The sequence below is a fragment of the Corvus hawaiiensis genome, chromosome 1 (assembly GCF_020740725.1).
Source record: "Corvus hawaiiensis isolate bCorHaw1 chromosome 1, bCorHaw1.pri.cur, whole genome shotgun sequence".
NCBI classification, from domain to species: domain Eukaryota; kingdom Metazoa; phylum Chordata; class Aves; order Passeriformes; family Corvidae; genus Corvus; species Corvus hawaiiensis.
In genome coordinates this window covers 69,560,714-69,585,494 of record NC_063213.1, presented here as the reverse complement: position 1 = coordinate 69,585,494, position 24,781 = coordinate 69,560,714, and the positions used below count along the sequence as shown (strand labels likewise).

General features: G+C 42.8%; 1 protein-coding gene across 6 annotated transcripts in view; it reads right to left on the bottom strand.

Moving 5' to 3' along the window:
- The window catches only part of SLC22A23 (solute carrier family 22 member 23), a 109,742-nt gene that overhangs the window by 12,309 nt on the left and 72,652 nt on the right, over positions 1-24,781 (bottom strand). For 2 of the 6 annotated variants that reach the window (XR_007204930.1, XM_048310071.1), the window contains exons 4-8: positions 22,977-23,145; positions 17,396-17,523; positions 10,817-10,906; positions 5,216-5,318; positions 2,030-2,262 (exon numbers count right to left, since the gene is read on the bottom strand). Coding sequence is in view for 4 of the 6 variants with exons in the window: in XM_048310071.1 (XP_048166028.1) it covers positions 2,030-2,262; positions 5,216-5,318; positions 10,817-10,906; positions 17,396-17,523; positions 22,977-23,145 (723 nt within the window). In the remaining 2 variants the exon portion in view is untranslated. The other 4 variants (XM_048310080.1, XM_048310089.1, XR_007204931.1 and 1 more) reach the window with 4 other exon arrangements.

Here is a 24,781-nt window from a genome sequence, read left to right as displayed (position 1 = left end):
GAGTTCACAGGAAGGGTTAAACATGGTGAGCTTCAAGGTCTGCTGCAGGTTTGTGGCTGGTGGAGAATATCCCCTTCTCTCTCACACCATTCTCAAATTCTGATTTCATTTGCCAATTACACCCAACAACCATGCAGGGTGCTGTGACAGATATCATAATAAGCAGGGTCAGTGCTTCTCTCCAAACACTGTCTAGCTCTTCTGAGGAAAAGTTGTGGGGAAACTGGGGGGAGTTGAGCTGCTCTGAAGTTCGAGGATGCCTTTCTCTCCTCTTCTCAAGAAGAGTAGAGTCAGAAAGGCCGAGGAGGGCACTGCATCGAGACTGCCAATGTAGCACCAAGCACCTAAAGCCATGCCTGATCTTAGTTTTAGCAACTTGGCTCACAAAACCACCTAAACCTGTTATGGAAAAGGTTGTAATGAGTCCTACAGGGTGTTCCTTTCCACCTCCCTCATAAATTTTTTTGTTGAAAAACTGCAACCAGATTTTTGTGGCTCTGGAGCAGACTAAAGGCTTTGACACACCTCTCAACTAAGCAAGTGTGTGTTTATTACCTCAACAGCCTCAACAAACATCTCCCATCCTTAAAAAAAAAAAAATTAAAATGGGCAAATGTAATGTAGAGAGACCCTGATGACACCACCAGAAGAACGTGGAGTTTTGGGAGGTTGCACACATGCACAGAGCGAATCTGCATGTGAATGGGCTCAGTCCATCAACAGACTGGGGATGAGGTGGGGCCATGGGACTTCTCCCACTCTCAGCTGGGATTCCTGGACATGATAAATATGTGCTCAAAGGGAATGTAAACATCTGTGCCAAGCTGGGAGCAAACACACACGATGCTGGAGTTTCCTCCATGTCATGAAAGAGGTTCCCTGTTTGCCTCCTACACTCCCACAAATAGTGTGTTTGCTAAAGGTTAACTTCGTAAATGCCTCCGGGAAACACAGTCTGTAAATATGCACAATTCCTGTTGGTTCGGAGCCGCCTTCAGCGTATGCAGAAATGTGAAAACTTTCTACCCTCAATGCAAAAAGCTCTTTCTTATTAAGGCCCCCAATTATTTCTAAACTTAGAAATTAAAACCAGGAATAACCAGTGTTCTGATGTTCGTCTCACATCCAGTTTGTCCAAAGTATGTCTCAACCCTCTCCCCCCTTCCTTGGGGTGGGGTTTCATGGGACAGAGATCTATCTAATGATTGGCAACTGTGAGAGTGACAAGGCACATCCCACCTACCCTCTGCTTCAACACCTCTCTGATTCATCAAGTTCAACTTGATGAATCAAGTTGAATCTCCTCAACCAATAAAAAATGAAGACAATGAAATAAAATCAAAGAAGGAAAGGGAATATTTCTATAGAAGATTTAATAGCTGAAGCATCTCAAAAGGGCCAGACAAAAGTTACTGCCTGCAAAGGAAGGGGTGGAACACTCACTTTTGGCAAGAACAACCCATTTGAAATGCTGTGTCACCTCCCAAAATCATGTGTATACATTTACATGGACTATACAAATTCACTGTGTTAAAAGTAGGGTCTTTCAGCTGCATAACTCCATGCTGCCTGTATATTACCTATTCCTAGCAAGATGCTAAGAGCTGGCAGAGGACATACACCTACTGCTCTAACTTCTGCATGGTTTAGAGGCCACTTGAGAAGCAGACTTGAGTGGGAAAGTTTTTATTTCCCAATCCCTATCCAGTTCTTTCCCTGGGGGCTATTTCACTAAAATAAAATCAAAAGCATTTCTTGTTTCCTTGCTTGTTTTCTCAGCGACAACCCCGGATACAGCACCAATGCTCAATAAGCTTCACCATGGGAATCACCCAGAATACAATGCCTCTTGTTAATGAGCCTGAGAAACAAGTGTTTGGGGAAACCTTCAAACAAATTCAGCTTCTCAAACTAGGCAGGTGTTTGACATGACAAATCTGGGAAAGGCAAAGGAAATGGAAGTATTTCCTGGTGCCTTATTTGCATGTTAAGCTTGCATGGTCCTGAAAAGCTCTCATCTCCAACTTACAGTTGAGAAGGCCCAGCTGCAGGAGTGATGCCAGAGCTGTAAGTATCATGAAGAGCAGGAGTCCTCCTCTCCTCCCCAGAAACCCGACCACAGGGCACATGGCCAGGCAGGATGCCAGCGCAATCCCAGCCATGGTGTAGTAGTCCGCATAGAAGTTGTGGGTAATTGCCATCTTCGCTTCATGCCCCATCATACTTTTTGCAAAACAGTGGTGTATGCCATAACCAGTCAGCCTGGAGGTAACAGGGGAAGGAAAGAGAGACCATTGCTGAGAGGGCAGAACACACTCTGCAATGTAATTCAGTGTAGGGAGATACTAAAGCAGGAATAAAACACCTTAAGTTAAGAAACTTACGTCTAGGTGCTACTGTAAAAATAAGCAATGATGAAAAGAAGCAAAAGAAAAAAATCCCTATTCAACCAAATATTTGCTGGCTTTATTCACGTAGCTGCTGCTCATGGTATGATCAGGGCACGGGGAACTTTAGAAGAAATCCTAGTGCGCGACAGGTTTTCCCACTGTATTTGAGAAATCCCATTCCCAGAGAAGGACATCCCTCCGTTCCCAGTACATCTGCTGACAGCCACAGAGCCAGCACTGCTGTGATGAAGTAGCCTGTGTGCTTGGACAGCAAAACACCAGGAACACCCACCTGTCTGTTGCATCTGGTCATACTAAGTACAAACATTACATCTCACTTCTCAAGCTAGCCTGTTAAAACTGAAAACCCCTGAAAAAGGAGTATTTGAAGTCATAGGTGCTGCAATGATTATTAGAATTGTGAAACAATAAGCTCCAATTCAGTCTACACATTTACACCTCCCTTCATAGCAATGTGTCTCCTCCTCTTTAAAAACCTTCTTTGAGATGCTGCTGATCGACATCTTACCATTGCATTTCACTCCTCTTTCTCCTCTCTCACTCTGCACCCCCAAAAAATAGAAAAGAAAAAAAAAAGGAAGAAAGAGCAGGGGGCTGGATGTACACAAGTCAGATGAGAAGCCCCAGCATCACCTCTGATGTGGTACAAAATAGCAGCAGAGGTGCAACAGGAGAGGTCAATGCTCTCAACTGCACCCATCACAGCTCAAGTACCTCTACCAGGAAGAGCCTCCTGTCCCTGGCACTTACACAAGACAAACCTCATGGCACAAATTAATAATGGCTGAGAAAGTGGGAGACACAGATCCAGGTCTCCAAAAAAAAAAAGGATGGCAGGTATATTACACTGATACACTTCTATCCTCCTGAAGGTCAGGAATTTGAAGCTCTGTCAGTGTAAACTGGATATCAAAATAAGCATAGAAACAGCTGGGGAGAGATGCAGTTGGTGAGTGCATGACAGCCCAGGGCCTGAAGAGCTTCTCATGCAAACTTGTGAAATGATGCTCTAGTTCAAAACCCTACCCTCAACACCAAACACCTTCCCCCTGATAAAACCCTAGTACAAGCACTTGCTGTTACAGAAAAATGACATTTGCTTTGGATAACTAGATTACAGATGATTCCTCCCACAAGAGATATATTAATCAGCAAAGCAATAGTAATGAAAGGGCAGAATTGACCAGTGTTTCTTCTGTCTTTCTCTTCTGTGCATGTGAACACACTTGTGGAAGTTGCTATTGAGGCCATGACCTATAAACTAAATTATTGTATCATTTGGACTTTACTTTCCAGCCTGTTCCCTAGGAATTACCCGATTGTCTTAACTCGGTGAGCAGCTCAGAATCGTTACTTTTAAAACTAAATCCTTGACTCCTTTAATATCTTATTGTTCTCTGCAAAAGGTTCCTTCTCCATGCACTAAAAATTCAGCACAGCCCTGTCTAACAGGAATAACAGAAGTAAAATCAAGTATTTTTTTTCACCCCCTAAAAACAAACATAAAATCTATTTCCTCAGACATACATTTGCTTCATGCTCTGCTTGGATGGCAAACAGCCTCTCTGTGCTAATGCCAGAAGTTATTCTTTGGGCTGCCTCATTCTGCTTTAGGGAATTTCCAAATATGTAAATTAATGTGGGTGAGGGAGAAGGGGAAAATTCCCCACGTAAAATGTTTTCACAAGTACATTTAACACTGCCTATTAAATGTGTTTGGGGAGCCTAAGGAGAAAGCACTGTTTCAGAATAGAGGGAGTCCCTCACTGGTGGATGGAAGAGAGACACAAAACTCATAGAACCAGAGTTGGGTCTGCAACCAACAGCACTGGAGACTGACCCCTGAAGTCTGTGTGCTTCTGGGTGACTATATGCCCAGCATAGGGGCTGTCCCCTCTGGATAATGACTGATCCACAAGCTTATTAACAGGAGTGAGGGCTGCCGAGTAGAGCCCTGAAGAGAGGAAGAAAAAGCCAAAAGAGAGCTATACACTTTGAAACCTAGCAGAGAAAGGGGATTCCCAGTCTTCTCCATCCCCACCTCCCATTTGAAAAAAAAAAAATCATGAAAAATTCAAATGGGCATTTTACAAGATGGAACAATTAGAAAATGCACTGCTGGTGCCCTCCCAGAATCTGCAAGCCCATGCATTTCCTCTTTACAAGGTGTTCAGTTCTGGACAGAAGGTCTCAGAGCCTGTAACCTGCAAAACCCTCAGGCTGACGCTTGTTTTTGCCCACGTGAGCATGTCCAAAGCGAAGCCTTAGGAGGCAAGCACCACACTGTTCTGTGTGAGATCCTGTACATGATCTGGGAGTGCTGAGCACTTTGTAATCTGCCTCTGAAGACCCACCAAGCACAGCTGTTACACGAGGGAGCAGGCTTGTATTTACTGGCCAGCAACATCTTCCGCTGCACCGCAGACCTATCAGATGTAAACAACTTGAACTTGCACTCCTGTGGCATAAATGGTTTCACAACTCCCACCTGGGATGCCAAGCAGATGTCTGCATGCATGAGCACCTACCAGCACGTGGCCACACGAGACCACTGGTGACAGAAATGCACTTGCAGCACGGCACCTGAGAAGATGTGGTTCTGCTGCCTGAAACAGCCAGTGAGTTCCTCCATGTTTGCCATAAAAATATAGTTCCCTACAACAGCTGGTGTTTTTCCAGGATCATTTGTCAGAGACATTAGTGAAGGGTCCCACACTAGGAAACAGTGGAGCTCCCTCATCTCTTCCCATTGCTGCTCTAGTTCACTGACCACACAACTATTTAAACAAAGAGATTGGACTTACGAGTTCACACACAACACTACGATGTTTTTCCACAAGTTCCTTGTTCCCACCACTTTAACAATGCAGACTTTCTTCGGTCTCCTGGTGATTTCCTTTTCTAGCTCTGAAAAAAACAAATCAGAATTATCATTTCACTGAGGAGAGTGAGAAGGAGAACATTTACTTGTGAACTAAGATATTCTGAGGGATGTTCTAGAGAGCAGAACACAATTGATTACACTAACAGGAACTATAAAAAAGCTGAACTGCCTGCCTAAAGTCCAGCACAGGTTCCTCCTTTCTTCCAGGCTTCCCTTCACCTTCCTGGGGCAAAAGAACTGCCTAAGAACTCCTTCACACTCCAAACCTTCTCCCAGTTAAAAATGTCTATGGAAAATGGGAGCAGTATGGAGCTTGACCCCAACAAGCATGATAGCAAATTTCTTGAAGAACTTCAGGAGTCTGTTAATTTTCAAAACCCTCCACAGGGACTGCATTCATGGAGCTACAAGCTCTGCTGCCTTTGTGCAACGCATACCTAAAAAGCCATGGAAAGGACTGGAGCTCAGACTCATTTTTCATGGGAAAAAGATTCTTCAATCTTTTGAAGTTTGTTCAAATGCAGGTTTCAGGGTGAAGTGGCTAGGACATTATGTCAGCTCATCCATCTTCCACTCCACTCCCTTTTCAAATATTTAATTTTTTTTTCTGATAGATGTCCTAAGCATTAAGACATTTCCTTAAAGAAAAACCACTGGGCATCAGCAGCTATGGTGTCTCTGCATTTCAGAACTAAAGCCCCACCATGTCCTTCAAGTGCTGGGCAGCTTCAAGTTAACTTTTCGTTGCAATGCTGAAATAACACAAAAGCCTTACAAATGTTGCATCTGATACCCTTGTTGGCATGGGACAATAATGAAGGGCACTGCTTATTTCCCAATTATCATTAAGTTAGAGCTTGAACACCTACCTAAGCGTGCCAAAGTAGCCACTGTTTCCAAGCTACCGGATCAGTGAGCAACAAGTCAAATAAAAGCGGGAGAAATTGTAGCTATAAAGAAGCATCACAAAAAGAATGCACTCCAAGAGTACAGACTAGAACTGTTTTTTGGGGCAAAGACTCGCACTGCTGCTTTCTAGCCTGTCTGTGTTTAAAGGCAGCAGTGTGGCCCAGCTGTGAAGGGTGCACGTGTTCCCTTTCGTGCATATGCAATGAGCTCGGGTGTCCTCAGTTGCCCACACTGGCCTGCCCTGACCTCTGCCTTACTCTGCTGAATAGCAATTTCCTAAAGAGATGCAGGACAGGAGAAAATAAAAGCAAGCTGGTGGAGGGGAAGGGGAGGGTAAAAAAAAAAAAGTCACCAGAATTTACAAACTAAACAAAAACCACATTTGCCAGCTAATATTTGAAAAGTGCATCATAAAAATAGTAGATCAAACAAACACTATTTACATGCAAATACTTGAGCTATTCACTGCTCACAGGTCTCTCCTCATCTTTTCTCTAGAGTGGGAAGGCTTCCAACAAAAGCAGCAAAGGGTATTTTACATCAGTGATTGTACTCAAGCAGAATATTGCCATGCTACTTTCCTTACAACCTGATAATGGCCATTTCTACCCAGAATCTGTGCAGCATGAAGCTCACAAACCCAGAAAAACTGAGGTGGAGCAACGGAAGAAATTGGTTAAATTAATATTTGTATTACAGAAGCCCTCTGCAGGCTCAGCAATGGACTGGGGCCATATTAAAATATAAGCAATAAAAAAAATGGAACCTAATCTCAAAGAACAAGGTCAAAATCATTTTTGCAGCAAGATTCTAGGAAGGAATAAATGGGAACAAAATAATTCAGAACAATGGAAGCAGTTAGATAAAACATAATTGTAAAGCCCATAACTGAGCCCAGGCCAAACCTTCTACAGCAAAAAAGTCAGAGCAAGCACTAGAAGCACAAGGGCTTTGAAAGGCTGTTGATGGGTGCATACTGTTTCAGCTGAAGGGCAAAAATGAAAACCACTCCCCAAACAACACATATTGCACAGATTTCATGTGGAAAAAAGGCTTCACACTCAAACTGTCTAAGAATGACCAGATCTGGCCTATAAGGTAAAACATCTCATCCTCTGACAGGTACCTATGCTATATTCTTTGGATTTTCCTAATGTGTTGGTGTTTTTTGTTTCTTGCTTCTCAGAGAAATTTTTACTTTTCTCTTTCAGGACAGAGAGTAAATTTTATTGTAAATACATGCTTTATTGACCCACAACTTAATAAAATAAAGACAAGCAACACTTAAATTGGCTACACTTTTCTTTGGAACCAAACATTATTTTGCCCTCCACTCCTGCTTTGTTCATACATCAGAGGTTCCTATAATCCATATGTTCTTTATTTATTGTCATACATCCTTCTCATCTGCACTCAGGCCCCCCCCCCCTTTAACCTTTCTCATACATCAGTGCTTCTGAACTAGTTCCCATCAGTGTTTTGCACTGAACTGCTCTTCTGCCCTCAAGTGAGGGCTCAGTTGGTTATGTGAACTGACAAACACCTCCTATTCCAGCTGCAGTGAGGGTCACACATGAGAGGGGTTCATCCCTTCTCTACCCTGTCTCATGCAGCAGTCTTTTTTCAGTGGACCCTTGCTTCTGCTTTCATGGGATTTATACTCCATGGATACATTGCAGCATTATACAAAAATTCCAGAAGTAACAGCATTACAAGCATTAAAAAAAAAAGGGGGGGGAAAGGTGGGGGGGGGGGAAAGAAGAAAACCAAAGAAAAAATAACCTGGCCTCAAACCTTACACCAAAGAATGGAAACAGAACCTGGCTTTTTAATGAGAGCCTTCTGGCTCTACCAGCTATTTACGCCTCCATCCATCTACAATGTTGTTAAAACTCCAAATCTAAATCACCTGCTTCAGATGAATGACTGTCTCCGAGTCTCCAACACCATCCATCTTTCTGATGACTTTCTCCCTCCTTTGCTTCTATAAATACTAGTGAGATATTCACCAAAAATCCCCACCGTACTGCAAAATCAATGACTTGCAACAACCAAAGTATCATTCCAACAGGAACAAATAAGCTATGTGACTTGCAAAAAAGTCATCAGCTACAGAACTGGCTCTCATGTAAGTGACCTGCTGTCTTTGGAGGGAGCCTGCATGAAAGGACCTGCTCTGACTGTGATGAGCATCAGGAGAGTGACAGCTCTCAAGCTGACTGACTTTATAGGTCAAAGTTAAGGTATTAAAAGTTAAGCCAAAGCCTATTAAAACCTCATGGAAGGGAATTATTGCTCTCTCAGGACTAACACCAGAAAAACTCCTGTACCCCCAACTTATTACTTGATTTCACACTGAAGTCACCAATACAGAAGGAATTTGCATTAAATGTTTCAGTTTTGATTTACCAAAAGGGAGAGTTTGGAACATAAAAATATTTCTATCCATTTATTCAGAGGCCCCTAATAAGTTTTCCCATACTCCAGAGCGCACACACACTCTAGGCTTCCTATTCAGGGACTCAGTAGGAAAACTGTCAATAAGCTAACTCTTTATACCTCAGTGGAAATTAAAACTATTCACTGGCAGTCTCATGGGAAGGGGAACCCTACCAGCTTCCATCTTGCAACGCTGCTGAATTCTCATGGGACACTCTGCATTTCAGAAGCATGCCTTTCCAAATCAGAAAATATCTTTGAAGCCTTCAGATGAGGCCACCCATCTCTGCATCACTTGGCTTACACAAAACAGACAAAAGCGCAAATCAAGCTGCTGAAAAATGATGTCCAAAATGACAAGTGTCCTGTGATGATGGACTTCTGCTGGATTTTTCTGGCTGCTAAACGATACTGTGAGTAGCTCTTTGAACATGAAAAGAGCTATGGAAACCTAACACAGAGGCTCAATCAATCCTGGAGCATGACAGCTCTGCAGCAGGAGGTGGACCAGTCCGAAACACAGAGCTGAAGCAATCTACTCTCATGCAGATAGAGTTACTGGTACACAGGTTTATTTACACCTTCCAGGACTTTTGTCCAGCTCTCAAGTCATATAAAGAAATTATGAGGTAGGTAAAATACTGACTGATAGGCAGAGAGCAATAAGGGATGGAAAATGGAAATCATAAGTGGATGGCAGGACACTAGCAGTGGGGTGACTCGTCTTATTTAAAAAAAAAAAAAAAAATCTCATTTAATAACCTGAGTAGGGAGCTTGGCAAAAACCTCAGAAATGTACAAAAATAAGGTCTGCTGATGACAAAGTGAGGCATTACCTTATTATCAAACTAAGTAGAATACAAATGGGCCGTTAGAGGGAACTGGGTGAGCTTGAGATCCAGTGTGTGGCAAAAGCAAGAGAACATGTGAAACACAAGGCAGAATTCTCAGTGATTAAGGAATAATGTTTCTGGTGGAAGATAAGCAAAACCTGTGTTGGACTTGGTTACATACTACCTGAACACAAGTGACTATATGGTGCCAGTTTATTGCAGCCATGAGGTATTTGCAATTCAGACAATGAAATACTGAAATTCTCTTACAATTCTAGTCATCAGTATTTGACAAACCAAAGCTCTGGGAAATCCATTTATAAAAGGAGACGAGAAAGAGGAGAACTTGATCTCAGCACAGGAATGGGGCTGCTCTCTTCTCACATAGCATGAGAAAAGAGAAAAAGAGTTTTAAGATAGGCACAGACTGAAGGAAATGGGAAAGGGAAAAAAGAACAAACCCAGACAGCTATAGTGTATTTGAATTGAATGCTAAAATGTACCCACAGTAGAAGAGGAATATGGAGACTGGGATGGACTTCTGACAAAAGCTAATAAATACTAACAGCACTTAAATTGAACCTGATTTCACGAGAGCAACTCTGTAACTCTATGACTATAATAGCTAAGGACTGATTACAATGATTTATTTCAATCCTGTATTTCTATTTACATTCAAAAAAGATCAAAAAGTCAGACATAAGGTTGCTGTTGCAATCTTCAATTGCTCATGTGCATTACGATACAGCATTTAGATGACCACATATAAGTTTTTTCCCCAGAATGCTCGCTGTAGTCAGCCAAGGGGCAGGTGTTAATGACATTTCCACCTTTCCCATTCAACATGTGCCCCTCAGCCTCATTATCCAAACTTCCCAGTGAGAACCAAAAAAATCATAGATTTCCTTAGAGACATTCCTACAGCGCTGTCAGAATATACACGTATTTCATAAATTCTAATGAAATAATCTCTACCACCTTCTTGTAAGACTAAGGGCAAAGATTACTCCTGTTTTGCAGGCAGGGAGATAAAACAGAGAGGACTTGTGTCCAGAATGAGAAAAAATCATGCAGCAATACCTCTTGTAGGTGCCAATATAAATTCTCCCAGCTTTCTGCAAATCAAGCCCCAGAATTTACATGGTAGAGACAGACACTGAAGAAATTGTGATTAGTGACAGCACTGAAAGAGCCTGACTCCAGGGAAATCTCCATCATTGTACAAGAACATCTCTGTTCAGACCCAGAGAATGAGTACAACTCTTCAGGAAGTATTCAGCTACATTTCCCCAACACTGTCCTCTTTCCTTCTGCAACCCTCTGCCTCATTCACTACACACCTTCCAAATTCTGCAACAAATGAGGAACAGACAACAGCTTCATTCCCACATCATCGTCCATCCTATGCACTGATTCGTCCATCCTATGCCCTGTGGAAAAAATAGGTCGTAATCATGTTATTAAAGGCTGTATGTATATGCCTTCATGCCAGGAGGCCAAGCAGGGGTTGCCCAGGCAACCTGACTTCTTGCACTTCCCAGAGCGTGACTTGTCAAAGCTTACATTCTTCTAACATCATCAACATTAAAAAAAAACCAAACAACACAAAGAGCACCTCCAATGTCCTTGTGTGGAGCTGTGGCCATCAGGAGGTTGCAGGTACCCACACGTGCATTGCTGCTCTCTGTTGTGGGAGCTATGGAGGGAACCTCAGCAGGCTGAGCAAGCAAGCTGGGAGCAGGGAGGTGTGAAACACACATTTTAGGAGCGGATTTTGCAAAAGAAGAGTTCTGAGACTGAATCCTGGGGCTTGACAGCTTGCTCTGGAAGGAGGGGGAAGCAAATGATTTCAGCCCCTTTGGTCTCCATGCTCTAGCTCTCCTCTGTTCTTCCTCCACAGAATGTTCTTCCTCCATTACTTCCCCCCAGCCTCTTGTTGCCTTTGCCTAAATCCCCTCCACCTATCTTTATTCTTTGCTCTCACAACTTCTTTAAGTCTCTTATTTCCTCTCTTCTCTGTCCACTGGTCCCTTCTTACTGCTTTCCTCTTCCACTTGGTTCCTGAGGTCTTCCCTCCCATTTTTCCTGTCCACATCCAGACTCACCAATCCTCTCCCCACTGATGCCTGTGGGCTGGGGAAATGCCAGCACCACCAGGGCTTGCTGCCAGCCCTCTGCACATTGTTCCTGCCCTGTAAAACTGGCTGCTCCGGGAGGATATGTAGCACTGTGGACAAAGAGCCAAAGTGCCAGTGGGGCACAAATCAACAGGCTGGAGTGCAGCCCATGAGAGTCTGCAGAGGACTCAACTAGTGAGAAGGAGTTATTCAAACTGAAATAGAGGCTGACAGCCCCCTCTTATTTTTTTTTTCCCTTTAAATTTTCTAGCATACTTGGCTTTTCCCAGTAGCATCAAAAGGCACATTCTCAGTAGAGTGCACCCTTTTTCCCCTGTTCCCTCCCAGACCTGATACTGTCAGATATCACTACCACCCTTGCTACCACCCTTCCAATTGCCATCACCATGGCATGCGTGGGCTCTCCTCTTCCATTTCCTGTACACCTAGCCAGGAGAAGAGGACCTAACTGATCAGTTTCATTCTTGTTATTCACTACCATGTACGGCACATCCTGAAAGAGTTGCACAAACTCCATCAGTTCCTGCTACTGGACAACAGGGGCCCAGCAGGAAAAACCCAGACCCTCCTGAAAGGTGCTTTAACATACAAGAGGGCAACAGAAAGCACTGGCTAGGCTTTCTTTTTTAATTTTGAAATAGAAATCTTTGTGGCTGACACATAGCCTTCAAACAGCACCTTGAACTGTTTTAACTACATTTCCCACATTCACCTGACCATCCTCTGGGAGCTGCATGGAACATTTAAGTTTGGCACCATTAAACACCCAAAAAAGAGGATCTGGCAAAAGAGGACATCTGGCAGGTTTGTACATCACAATCACACGGAATCACTTGTATTATGGTGCCAGGAAACTTGCTTTCCTTCTCCAGCTAATACACTCTTCATCTATCACAAGTTTCAAACCAGTAGTGTAGTGATAGGTGTGATGGTCTAAGGGTTTGAGTGAAGCTTTACAGGGAAAGAGACCGACTTTCAGACATAAGGCATTTTCACCCTTCCCTCTGCTATTTACCCAGTGGAAAAGGAAAAAGCATATAATTACATAGATCCAAGCCTCATGCTTAGGAAAAAAATATATATAGCAAAACAAAACAGAAAAATAGCTTTTGTTTAAAGAAAAGTCATGGCAGCATGTTGTTCAGCAGCAAAAAAGGTGAAAGATAATTATTTTTTTTTCAACAGAGGGAAACTCCCTGAAAACCACAGCTTTCCTAACTGCAATCCACACACATACACACACAGAGTACTGATCACCACTGTACCCCTTCATCCTCTCCATGCTGTGTCCTGCATGCTTAAACTGGCATCTATTTGGATGCTTTATCTTTGCTGCCCACATTTTGTGATTACATCAATATTATTTCTCCAAGCTTAGAAGGGAAGGAGCCTTGGGGAGGAACAGCTATAACCTCTCTGCCCACAGGAGTACCTCTGGTTTGTGTTTCCATGCTGAGAAGAGCAAAAAGAGAGCTTTGTTTTTTAGCCTGGTCAAGCAGTTATTTTTACGTTAAGGAACACCTGAAATGTCTCCCCACACAGGGGAAGCCAAAGAGAACCACACAGGTGTGGGTTTCCATAGAATCATCAGGTGTTCTGATGCTTCTGATGCTGATCCAGCATTGTCTCAAGCAGAGCATTTCCCAGGACACCCAAACATGGCAAACTTGGGCTCTGGTGCAGCCAAGGTCAGCTTGCAGCAGACAATCAGTTCCAGACAACAAACAGACCCTTCACTCCCACACAAAGAAAAAGGAAGCATTCTATAAAAATAATGAAAGCCAGCTAAAGTGTAACACACCCTAGAAAGGTGTAAGGATGGTTGGTGCTTTGGGATTTCCAATGCCACTAAACACTCTTTTCTCCTCTTTGTTAAACAATCTTCGTACCTCCTTAGCACTTATGTCACTAAGGTCAAAATTACTGTCCCACAGCTGGACTGAAATGTCCATTTGTTTCTTGTTCCACAGGGAAACAAAGAAGAGATGGTGAAGCTTTCTGAGAAACTGGTAGTGAAAAACCAGTGAAAATATAATTAATATTATCAAAATATTTAATTTGCTCATGATTGAAGCTGACTTTTTAGGTAATGCTTTGAAATATTTGTCAACAAAATTCAGCAAGCCTGTTTTAAAAATGTCATTTCAACACACAGTTGAATAAAAATAATTTCCTTGATGCAAAAACAGATTTTAATTTTTATTTGTAAAAGAGGACAAAGTTTAAAGCCAGCTGGTGAAATTTTGAGTAAAAACATACTATGGATAATTTAACCAGGTCTAATTAGCACACCTATGTTTCTTAAGCATTAAAGAAGAAAATGCAACCACATAAACCCAAAAACCTCATTACAAAATCAAATTATTCCTGCCCAAAATCACGAGGTATATCAAGTACTCAAAAATAAAGCCACCTAAAGCTGCTGAGGAAAATGGTCCCTTTATGCAACCAACATCTGCCCTGGGACAGGCTACTGAAGATAAGGGCAATGTAAATTTACAACACTCTAGAGTCCTATCAACATCCCTTGTCTCACTCTGTTTCCCATGTAAGCACACTCCCATTCCACCTTGCTGGCTGGGCATTGCCCATCAGCTGCCCACCCTCATTTCTCCTTGCAGGGGTTGTTATGGCAGCTGCCAGATCTTTCAGCTGCAGGTGGATCACTGTCTGGACTTTAGCTGTTGTCTTTAGAGACATCTCCCAGGAGAGCATTGGCAAACCACTTCAACCCAAAGGACTGTGAAAAACAGCAGATAAATTTTGCTTCCTTTTTCTTTCCCCCAACTTAACACATGGGCCACCTCCCCATGGAGCAAACAGGCCCTGCAGAGTGTTAGTGGCACTCTCCACTACGGGCAGCGTAGCCAAATAGATGAGCAAAAGATTTCAGCAGGCAGTGGAAATGGTGTGATTCTTCAGAAAGGAAAATCAGCCTGCTCATTGCTTAGAGAGCAATTAAAAATTAAATTTTCTTGCGTCCCAGAAATACTTCACCCTCTCGAATGCTGCTTCTTTTTATTATGGAACTCATATCAAGTACCAAAATAGGTATATATGAAACTCCCGTAACTCCTGTAATGATCTGTTATACTGGATACACTAATTTGACTGGTATGTATGAATAAAATTACAGTGAGATTTTCAGCTGGAAGGGACTGCAAGTGAGCAGTTTATAATTTAAATGCATTGGGAGTAATTCAATCACAGGAGGCTGTTACAACAATGCAGCGAGGAATAATAAACAGCAACACAATGGGCCCTAACTAGAGCAAAACAGTTTCCAGCCCTTTCAGATGGAAAACAAAGAATAAAACAAATCACAAACAGAAATCCCTCCACACAGATAGGAAAGCTCAACAATGGAGTTAAGGGAAAACAAGAGATATCTGCACCAGGCTCAATGGCATCCTTTCTCCCAGACAAGTACCAACTTTTTACCCATTCCATGCTAGAGCAATTATGGGCATGTTATTATAGCACACAAGGCCAGAGAAATGGGTCCTCCTCCTTCCTGACCCACTGCAAGACACAAGGCCTGCAACCTGATCACATTCTTAATTCAAGAATCCTAGTGTTCTCCTGTCCTCACTGAGACCATCAACACCCCCATGCACCCAGAATGAGAGAGGTGGTCCTTCTTTCAGTAGTTGGATAGTTAATCTTATTTCATCCTTTTGATACTGCTCCTCTCTTACTCTCCTTGCAAAAATGCAGCTCCAGGGTTGCATCAGAAAAGCCTTAAAGTGTGGAGCGGCAGAAGGAGTTTAAAGAGAAAAAGCAAGGGAAGAAATAACAAAAAACACCAACAATATCCCAAACAATCTCATCAACAACAAGGAGGCAGAAATAACCATATTCTGAATAATTTACAAATTGAAAAAGGTGTTGTACTCACAACTGCTATATCTAAATGTATTTGCAGTCAGATAATACATAGTATCAAGACGTGAAAAAACGCTCTGTTTTTTCACATGAAAGGGAGTCCCCTCCATAAACAGGAGTGTACTCCTACCATGAAACTGCTGGGAAAAGTTATCAGTCACAAATAATAGTCATAAAGCCATTTCAACATTTAGCATTCCTCCATGGGCAATATCATTATACATGGCTTAAATAAATCCCTCCAGCACACAGTTGTGTCTTTATTACTTTCTTTAGAGGAAACTCAGGTAATTTGTTTTTTCTTTCCACTAAAATACATTTTATTTCATCTGCAAATTCAAGAACCTGACTGACAAAAGCCAAATTTAGGAATTGGTTGGGAAACTCCAAGGCCAATTGTTGCCTCGGAGATCCATCATTTCTAAAGGTCCATCATTTATTCTGAGGAAGACCTGCAAAAATGAAGTGGGGGCATGCAGATCAACAGGTTAGTGACCACTCACATACCCCTAATGCTTTTCAGAACTTTACCAGACAAATAGTATTTACATTGCAAAGCCATGTTGTGTGATGCAGATCCAGGAACCGTAACCCCAGACACACAATTAGATGCAAGCCAGCTAATTAACATCAGTGTGCCAACTGCCCCAAAAATCACACCAAAGGCCTGGGTATGTATACCAGAGATTCTGAGCTGGGCTTCTTATCCCTTGCTGATGGAGACTACTTCATTCATTAGGCACTGATGTTAATGGTGACGGTTTTCTATCCTGGATGAAACCTGTTCCAGGGCTGACTGATGCCTTTTATGCCGACTGACTGAAACTGCAGTTACCCCAGAGACCTTCGACAAGGATCAGACAAGTGCACAAGCATCACTTCTACCCACTGGCAGAGATACTGACAGAGGTTTTCCTGCAGCCCCTGGGGTCAGAGCAGGTAGGGTTGGAAAAGTGGGGGAAGAAAAAGAAATGTTTCCACCGTCTTCTGATAAGTGGGTAGTCTGACACAGATTGCAAGTGACAGTGCAAAATGAGTGTTTATGGGGGCAGAGTCAACTTGTGAGAAGGAAAAGGGGAGCCTGAACCAAATCTGACAGGTGCACTGGTGAGATGAAGATCCAGAAACTCTTTGCCTTTGTTGTGATTAGACACACACGCACACACACACACACACACACACACACACACACACACACAGAGTCTCTTCTGCAAAGCAACCTGCATGACAGGATCTTGGCTATTTCAGTGACAGTTCTGGTGATGAGGGGATCCATCTCTTTCTAAAAGCATCACTACACCAAGGAATTGATAATTTAGACTCTCAAGCAAAAACTGCACCTTACCGCTGCTACTTGCAGCAACCCCCCCATCCCTAAAGCAGCATCACTCGGATGACACAGGAGAGGAGAGCAAAACAGCTCTTGGAACAAAGCTTTAAAGAGAAACTGTAATGTGGTTTAAGTTTCCCATGGGGCTGGCACTTTAGAATAGGGGGTTTGAGTGCTGCTGCTTCTCCAAACCAACAGAATAAGTGTTGGGTGATGGGCAGGATCCCAGCAAGCAGCTTCCTTAAAACACAGTTTCCAGAGGCACACAGAGCTGAAGGCGCACTCTTGTAGCTGTGGTAAAATTCTTCAAGAGATGTCTCTAAAGACACACGGCACTGCAAGACAAGACTATAATTACTAGGACTGTTCAACAGGCCATGTAGTTTTTAACACAGTGCTGGAGTTTGGAATGGATTTTCAAGAAAAGCAGAATGAATGAATGAATGAATGAATGAATGAATGAGATGATTTACAGGCAATAAATAGATAATTTAATTCTGGGTAGTAATGCCATGTGCAGCCTTTAGAAAAAAACTGGGGGATTTGTAGTTGTCTGTCCTACTCACCAGGCACCACTCCTTTGATGTCGCTTTCTGTGTTCATCCTGTTCTTGTGCGTGAACTGAAGGATCAGTTCTTTGGATGCCTCAAACTGCTGTGTAGCCATCAACCACCGAAGGGACTCTGGGAAAATACTTTAAAGAGGGAAAACAGGTTAGGACTGCTTCCAGGTTTCTGTCAGAGGATGAACTGGTAGAGTTTTAGCTGCTCATTTAACCACTCAGAAGCCATGTAGTTATTTCAAAATACAGAAGAATAACTTATGAAACAAAAAAGAGGGAAAACTGATTCGGAATGTGCAAATTAGCGATATTTCCTTTTACCCTGATTCACAAATGATAGAAGAACTATCCTATCACATGGAAATATGACACACTGGAATTTTGTAACATAGGACAGGTGCTCTGTCCATTAATATAACTTGAAAGAAGTGAGATGAAGAGGCAGCGCTGTCTGCAATAGACATTTGCTGCCAAGAAGGGAGTGAATGAGATGCGCAGTTTGCACATGGTAATTCAGACCAAAGAAAGAAAACAGCTGACAGAAGTAATTTGAGTTCTCTTTTAAAGACAGATGAAAGAGAAGAATTACTTCTTAGGATGATAAGCTTACCCTGCTAAAGATAATATTATGTTAGTTGAGTTGCCTTAAAAATATATACATGCACACAGTTTAAAAAGTTCACTTTCCATCCAGTTGTTTCTTTCAAGAGCTGATATTAACCAGATTCACGAGCTTAACTCTTCCTTTTTTTCCAAATGAGTTTATTTTAATACGAAACCAAAAGAAATATGTAGCTCTTAGAACAAAACCCCAAAACCTCCCATACTTCTATAGGCATGAAAACTCTCAGATCTCACTCCAAGTATATTTTTTTTCACGTTAAGAGCCCGTTTTCACTACTCTTCAAAAAGACTTCACTAAAAAAAAAATTAACAACTACTTTTAGCTTCATATACGTAATATAACCTCAAATTTCCTGCACAAAGCACTGATCTTTGCTGTGGATGCTCCCCAGTTCTTATACTTCTAAGCAGTCAATTGCACCACTATTGTACTGTCTCTTAGGGTTGATACAATTTGGAAGACACCTTAGCAAAACCTCCAACTGAGACAGAGAAGGTATTTTTGGAAGAAGAAATAAAAAGGAGAGAAATCAGGCAGACTGCAATCTAAATGATATCAGCCAATAAAGATACATAACAACCATGATGACAGCCATTCAGCTTGACAGATTATCTACTACCCCTTGTGCTGCACAGATGCTTTGGCATATTCTCCAGCAGAAAGTCTTGTAAAGCAAAAGCATTTTTTTGGAAGTACTAAGGACCTTTTGAATGCAAAATCTCTGCATGCTTGCCCCTGGAGAGGGTAAAGCCAGCCACTAGCCTAAAAGTTTCAGATTTTTAGCAGTCTGCTTACAGGTTCCAAGCAACAAGTCCTATGATGACCACCCGCACCAAGGGAAAGGAAAGGAGTCACAAGGATGGGCATCACAGGGTGGGAACAAACATGTCTTTTATCTACTGGCTCCTGCAGGTTTCTCAAACTGGAAGTGCTGAAGCCTAGCATTTTTCAGGTACTCCATCACTCAGCGTGAGCAGTGAGATGTTCCTTCGGGATCCTTAAAAACCCGTGGGCTGCCTTGAGTCCAGGTCATCAGCCCAGTCGCATTCAATTAGAACCACCATGGTCACAAATTCTCAAACAGTGTAACACACCAAGTCTGGTTGCACCCAATGGACTCTCATGGCCAGAGTAGAAGTCCAGTCATATTCAGTAACTCTCACGGCCAGATGCAAAAGTGTCACTTATCGAGCAACAGGAATGCAGGTTCTTGGGTTGCTGGTGATAAATAGACTGTGGAAGCACACACCAGTACCTAAAGTATGAATAACACAGCCATTGATAGATGCATTACATTGTGAGATGACTAAGTAGCACTAAAAGTATGATCACAAACACAAGCTTGCTCTTTGAATTTCCTGAAGAAACACTTGGTATTGCTGAGTGTTTGAGTCTTACACAACAGGCGATAAGAGAGGAGACAGGTACAGCCCATCGATGGTCCCAGGATACAAAGGTGAAATCTCCTCTGACCTCCTTCCTCAGTTAAGCTACATTTATAATGTTTTCTTTGAGGGAAAGGAAAAGGTAAACTTACAGTTGATGTCATTTCATGTTTAGGTTGGAATTTGGGTGACTTCAATCATTAGTAAAGGTGGTGGTGTGAAAAGTAGTACATATTTTCAAGCTAATGTGGTGAAGTTTAGCTTTTGGTCACCTTTTGGGTCATTCCTTTGGTTTACAGTTCCCATCAGCTGCATTGTCTTAAACAGAGCATGGCCACAACCCCTTTGTGCCACTCCATCCTTTGTTTCCTCTCTCCCTTGGAGGTGTACACCAAGCTCCCTCAACGTTCCTGCTCAAGGTGTGCAGGCAGTTTGTCCCTGGTGAACCACAGCCAATGCATGCACTCCTTCCTGCTGAACTTTGGTTTTCAGTATTTTCCTCACATAGCTGGTTGATGGTCTGCTACCTCCTCCATCAGCAAGGAAAAGGCCATGCTTTTACAGCTGAGGAAAAGAAAAGGGGGTGGGTAGGGTTATACATTCATCTCTTGTTCCACAGTTGCTGCTGCTTGGGAGAGGAGAGGGGGATGAGTGGAAGGCAGACTGGAGAAAAAGGATCCTAAGATTCAGAAATCCTAAGAGGAGAGAAGAATCCTTGACAGACAAACACCAGGAAGGTACCACATGTAGCTGGAAGGAGAACTGTGATTCTGTGCAGATGGATGGAAAATGGACACCCATGGAAAGATTGTAATGTGTTGTCAATTAGGGGTCTGTCCCAGGGCAACAAGCCCAGTTTTTGCAACTTTGTGTCTTGATGAGGGTAAATCCTGTCTAAAAGCACCAGAAAAGAACCAACCACCTCTTCCCATTTCTCCAGTTTTCATCAGAGGGAAGCAGGAGTTTATTTCAAATTATTGATACCTTTGCTGACATTCATGGCATCATCCTGTCTGGAGCTGCCTTCATCCAAGGGAGAGGAAATAAGGTCTCTGTATAACTGGAGCTCCCCTTCCCTTACGGCTCTAATACACGCACACCTGAAAGGAGTCTAACTTCTATTAACTTATCTTTATACACTTGTCACAAACCCCTGTGCCCATGTCGGACTTACATGGGAGCCTTTCTGCCCTTCCAGAATGACCTAAGAGCCCAGTAGTGACATCTGCTCCATACCTTTGTATCCAAGCCCATCTGCCCATCCCTCCTAGACAAATCTGCTGCCTCTCCCTTTCCCCCCATGTGTGCCCAGCTTCCCAATCCATTCAGCCATGCAACTTCTGGGGACTGTATAGCCTGCCATGGGCATGTGGCCTAAAGAAGAGCAAAACCCTAGGTGGGAAGAGGGCTAAGCCCCAGCCTGGAGGGGCAAACAGCACTCTCACAGCAGGAGATGGAAGCAAGGAGAGAAGAGAGGAAGGAAGAGGCAGTGCAGGGGCTATTTGCTATCTGTTATTGGACTCACTGCTTTGGGTACACGATGCAGAATTAACAAGCAGTGCAGTTTTCCAGTTCTTCTTTTATTACCAATCAGTTTTCTTCCTTTATCTGTAACACATGCTGGGGGCGCACATTCCATTCAGAAGGAAAGAGAGAGGTAATAAAATGCTAACACTTTCCAGAGAATATGCAACAGATGGAAGTGAAAAGCCTAAGAGAAAAGCACATACTGTACTGACAATATAATTACATAGGCATCCCAACCAAGGTTCATTTCTGCAAATGGAAAAATCCTGGGCTGCGTTAATCCCGATCCTCTGGCTATTACCACTATTTATCAAGCTGCTATGTCCCACAATATGAGGGGGACTCATTTGCTTGGTTTGCCTGCCCTGCCCAGCTAAAAAGCCACAGAGCTCTTGCAGATTACAAAATAAATGTTAGCATTTCCTGTTGCTTTCAATGTCACCCAGGAACGACCTCTCAACAGGAATGTACGCAACCCTGCCAAAGCCACCTGAAAATGTGTGGCCTCCAGAAGAGGGAGGGATGTCTGCTCTCCATGCCATCCCCCACGTTCATTAGGCATCTCCATACTACTGTACCATCCTTATGGACACAAATATCTATAAACATCATGCTTGATATTGGGTTTTATCCAGTGGTGGACATCAGGCACTTCAGCTGGAGGGCATCACAACAGGAGGCTTTGGAGCAGACCAGCATGTGCATAACATACTGCAGGTATGGGAGGGGAGAACAGCATCACAGGTGAACAAAATCACTCTTCATTATTCATCAAGATTAACACTATCAAGATGAGGCTATTTAAATGTTGTATGTTGGAATACAGGGGTAACACCCCCACCTCTGCTGCCATTATCTTGCAAGGGACTTGTAACTCTCCTGAGTGCTGCATTTTGCCCATGCTGAGGCATGTCTACCTTGGGAATAAGCAGTGAAATCCCCACTGAGGGTTACCACCATCAACACGGGAGGGCTCTGTAAGAAGTTAACACAAAAATATAACTGTTAAAAATTCTTACATACTGTAACAAGTTTTTACATGTTGTAACTTATCAGGCATTACAACTAGCAGCCTAGCTCACCATGGTACATAACAAGCTTGGTCCTGCACAGAGTAGTGGCCTTTTTCTTCATTTTTCTCAGTGCACAACAACTAAATATTTTAGACTTGCTAGTGTTATTTTTCAAATTAATGATCTAGCATGCTCTTATTGTTATGGTTTTGTACAACACTGCTCTCATAAGTCTCTGTTGTCTTATGCCACCACTGCATGTCACTATTAAGACAGAACAACAAATAAATAGTTTTTGGAATGTTTATAAACTCACGGTGGGGATGGACATGGCACTATTCCCAAGGTGAAAGCCACCCTACTTCTCCCAGGATAGCCATACCAACACCACAGTGCCACAGGCAGAGAGGAGTGGGACCAGTTGGGAGCAGGGAATTCCTTGTAGGAACAATCCTGAGCCACTGCCTGGCACAGCCCAGCCATCCAGACTTCAGCAGAGCATGTGCTAATTTGGGCAAAATCAAGTCTAGTTCAGGGCTGATTACCTCACGCACACAAAACATCCAAGTGTGCTTGTTCCAGGGCTGACAGATGTTATTTGTAACTTTTCTTGGATCAAAGACACCAAACAGTGTCAGTCCAGAACCACAACATAGGTATTAAGGGAAAATACAGCCATGCAGTCACAATCTGACAACAGCTAGGCTGGGATGCATCCTCTCAAGAACTATTTTAGCCTTTAAAGGGGAAGTGACAGCCAGAATAATAACAAAATGCAACTTCACCTTAGTGAAAGGGGACTATCTCCCACATGCCCACCGTGCTGCAGGATGTAGTATATGTGCACACTACAGCAGATTAAAAAGTTACTCTTTCTTATTTCAAAGTCAAGCCTTTGCAGAAGGTGAATGGAAGAACAGAGGGAAAGGCTCATATGTATTGTGAAGCACACACACTTCCCAAGAGCGGAGCATCTCCCAAGTCGAGCGTCAGGAGCTCGCTGTCTTTGACCTGGCAGGAGGAAGAAATACTTACACCCAGTAGAACAGCATCAGCAGGAAGGGACAGATGATGACGGCCTGGAGGACCTGCCAGTCCCTGCAGAGGGCAGCCAGCCCCGGCATGAGGAACTGCCCTGCCATCTCGATGAAGCTCGCCACCATGGTGATCATGAACCGGTGCCCGGGAGGACACAGCTCTATCCCTGAAACACAGAGCACACAGACAATCAGCCCCCCACCAGCAAAGACACCCTCAAAACATTTCTAAGAAACTTCCAGGGAGTTCATGTCCTTCAGGAGCTTCGGTCAAAGTTATGCAGAATCCAATAAATTTTGCTTCCTCCCATATTTAGGCTCTAGAGAAGCCCATTAACAGGTGTCTGGGGTGCAAACATTGCAATTTCCATATACCTGCTGTATCCTCATTGCCAGAGTTCCTTCAGTCTCTGCCTAGGGAAGTATTTTACCAAGTAATAAGGTATTTATTTTTAAAAGGGAATGTAGAGTTAAACACAAGCCAAAGATCTTGGGTCATGCCTTTTCACACTTCTCAGAGACACCACCTGCCTTTCCAAACAGTTTGCTGGGAGGCAGAAGAGCACAGCTCTCAGCAGGATGCAGGCTCTCAGCTCATACGGGATGCCACCTGCCCACAGCTTAATATGCTCCGACTCAGCCAATTCCAAGCTGGATTTTGCTGAGCGTGTTGTTTCTGGGTTTGCTTTTCCCAATAGCTTATCTTGATCAACTTTCAAACAAGCCAACCTCCCATCTGTCTTATCCTGCCCTCCATCCTTCCTTTTGCTGTGGGGCAGTTTACCGTCATCACTGGCATCTTTGGTTGCCTCAGCTGTCTTGTGACAAGAGAGTAGATAAAACTCAGTTTAGTAGATAAAATGTTTCCTTAAACCCTGAATTCTGGCTATCTTTTATTCAGTCAGAAAATGAATTTATCAGAATCACAGCCTACCAACAAAAATTTAAAAAGTCACAGAAGAAACAGCAAACACAAAAATTGGACTGGCTTGTGGAAATTTTTTCACCAGTAAGATTGCAATAGAAGCCTCTATTTCATATTTCCCATTTGCCCACATCCGCTTGCACAGACTAATTCTTTAGCTCAATAAACCTGCCACAAATGTTGCGTAGCACTTATTGGAATGCTGATACAGAAAGAGGCTTGTAAACATTCGTGATATGTTGCTGTCGGCATTGTTGTTTTTCTATGGGGTGTTCCCTATGGTTGTTTTAAACTAGAATTCAATGGTTATTAAAATAGCAACTGAAAAACTGTAAGAAAATAGAAAGAGATGACAGCTGCTCCTCCATTCACTCTCTAATCTGCAGCTTGTCAGCATATATCACTGTAACACAGATTTAAACTAACCGACCAGGAACTACCTTGTAGATCAAATGTAGGATTAAACACAACACGTGCTCCCTTTCTTTACAGCCAATACAAAAACTACCAATGGATTTTTGCCAATACAAAAGGAAAATATATCTGTTGTCAGGCAGCCCAAATTTTCATTAGCCTAACCACAAACACAGCAGCTTTGGAAACAAAATGGGGAGAAAAAGCCCTCAAAGACTCTTGTATGCTATAAAAGGCTTTTACATTTTAATTTGGTAAACAAGATTAAAACACAGAGCTCCTTATGACATTAATATGGTTTCATTCTTACTAATGAAGTACCTCAAGCCTAGGCAATTTTTTTTGTTCTATGCAAAGAGATCACTTCCGTTTTATTTCTCTAATCTCCAAATAAAACTGCTTCTGTTTGTTTTTCTAAACCTTAAAGTCACACTCCAATATTCCTTCATTAAGTACAAGGTTGA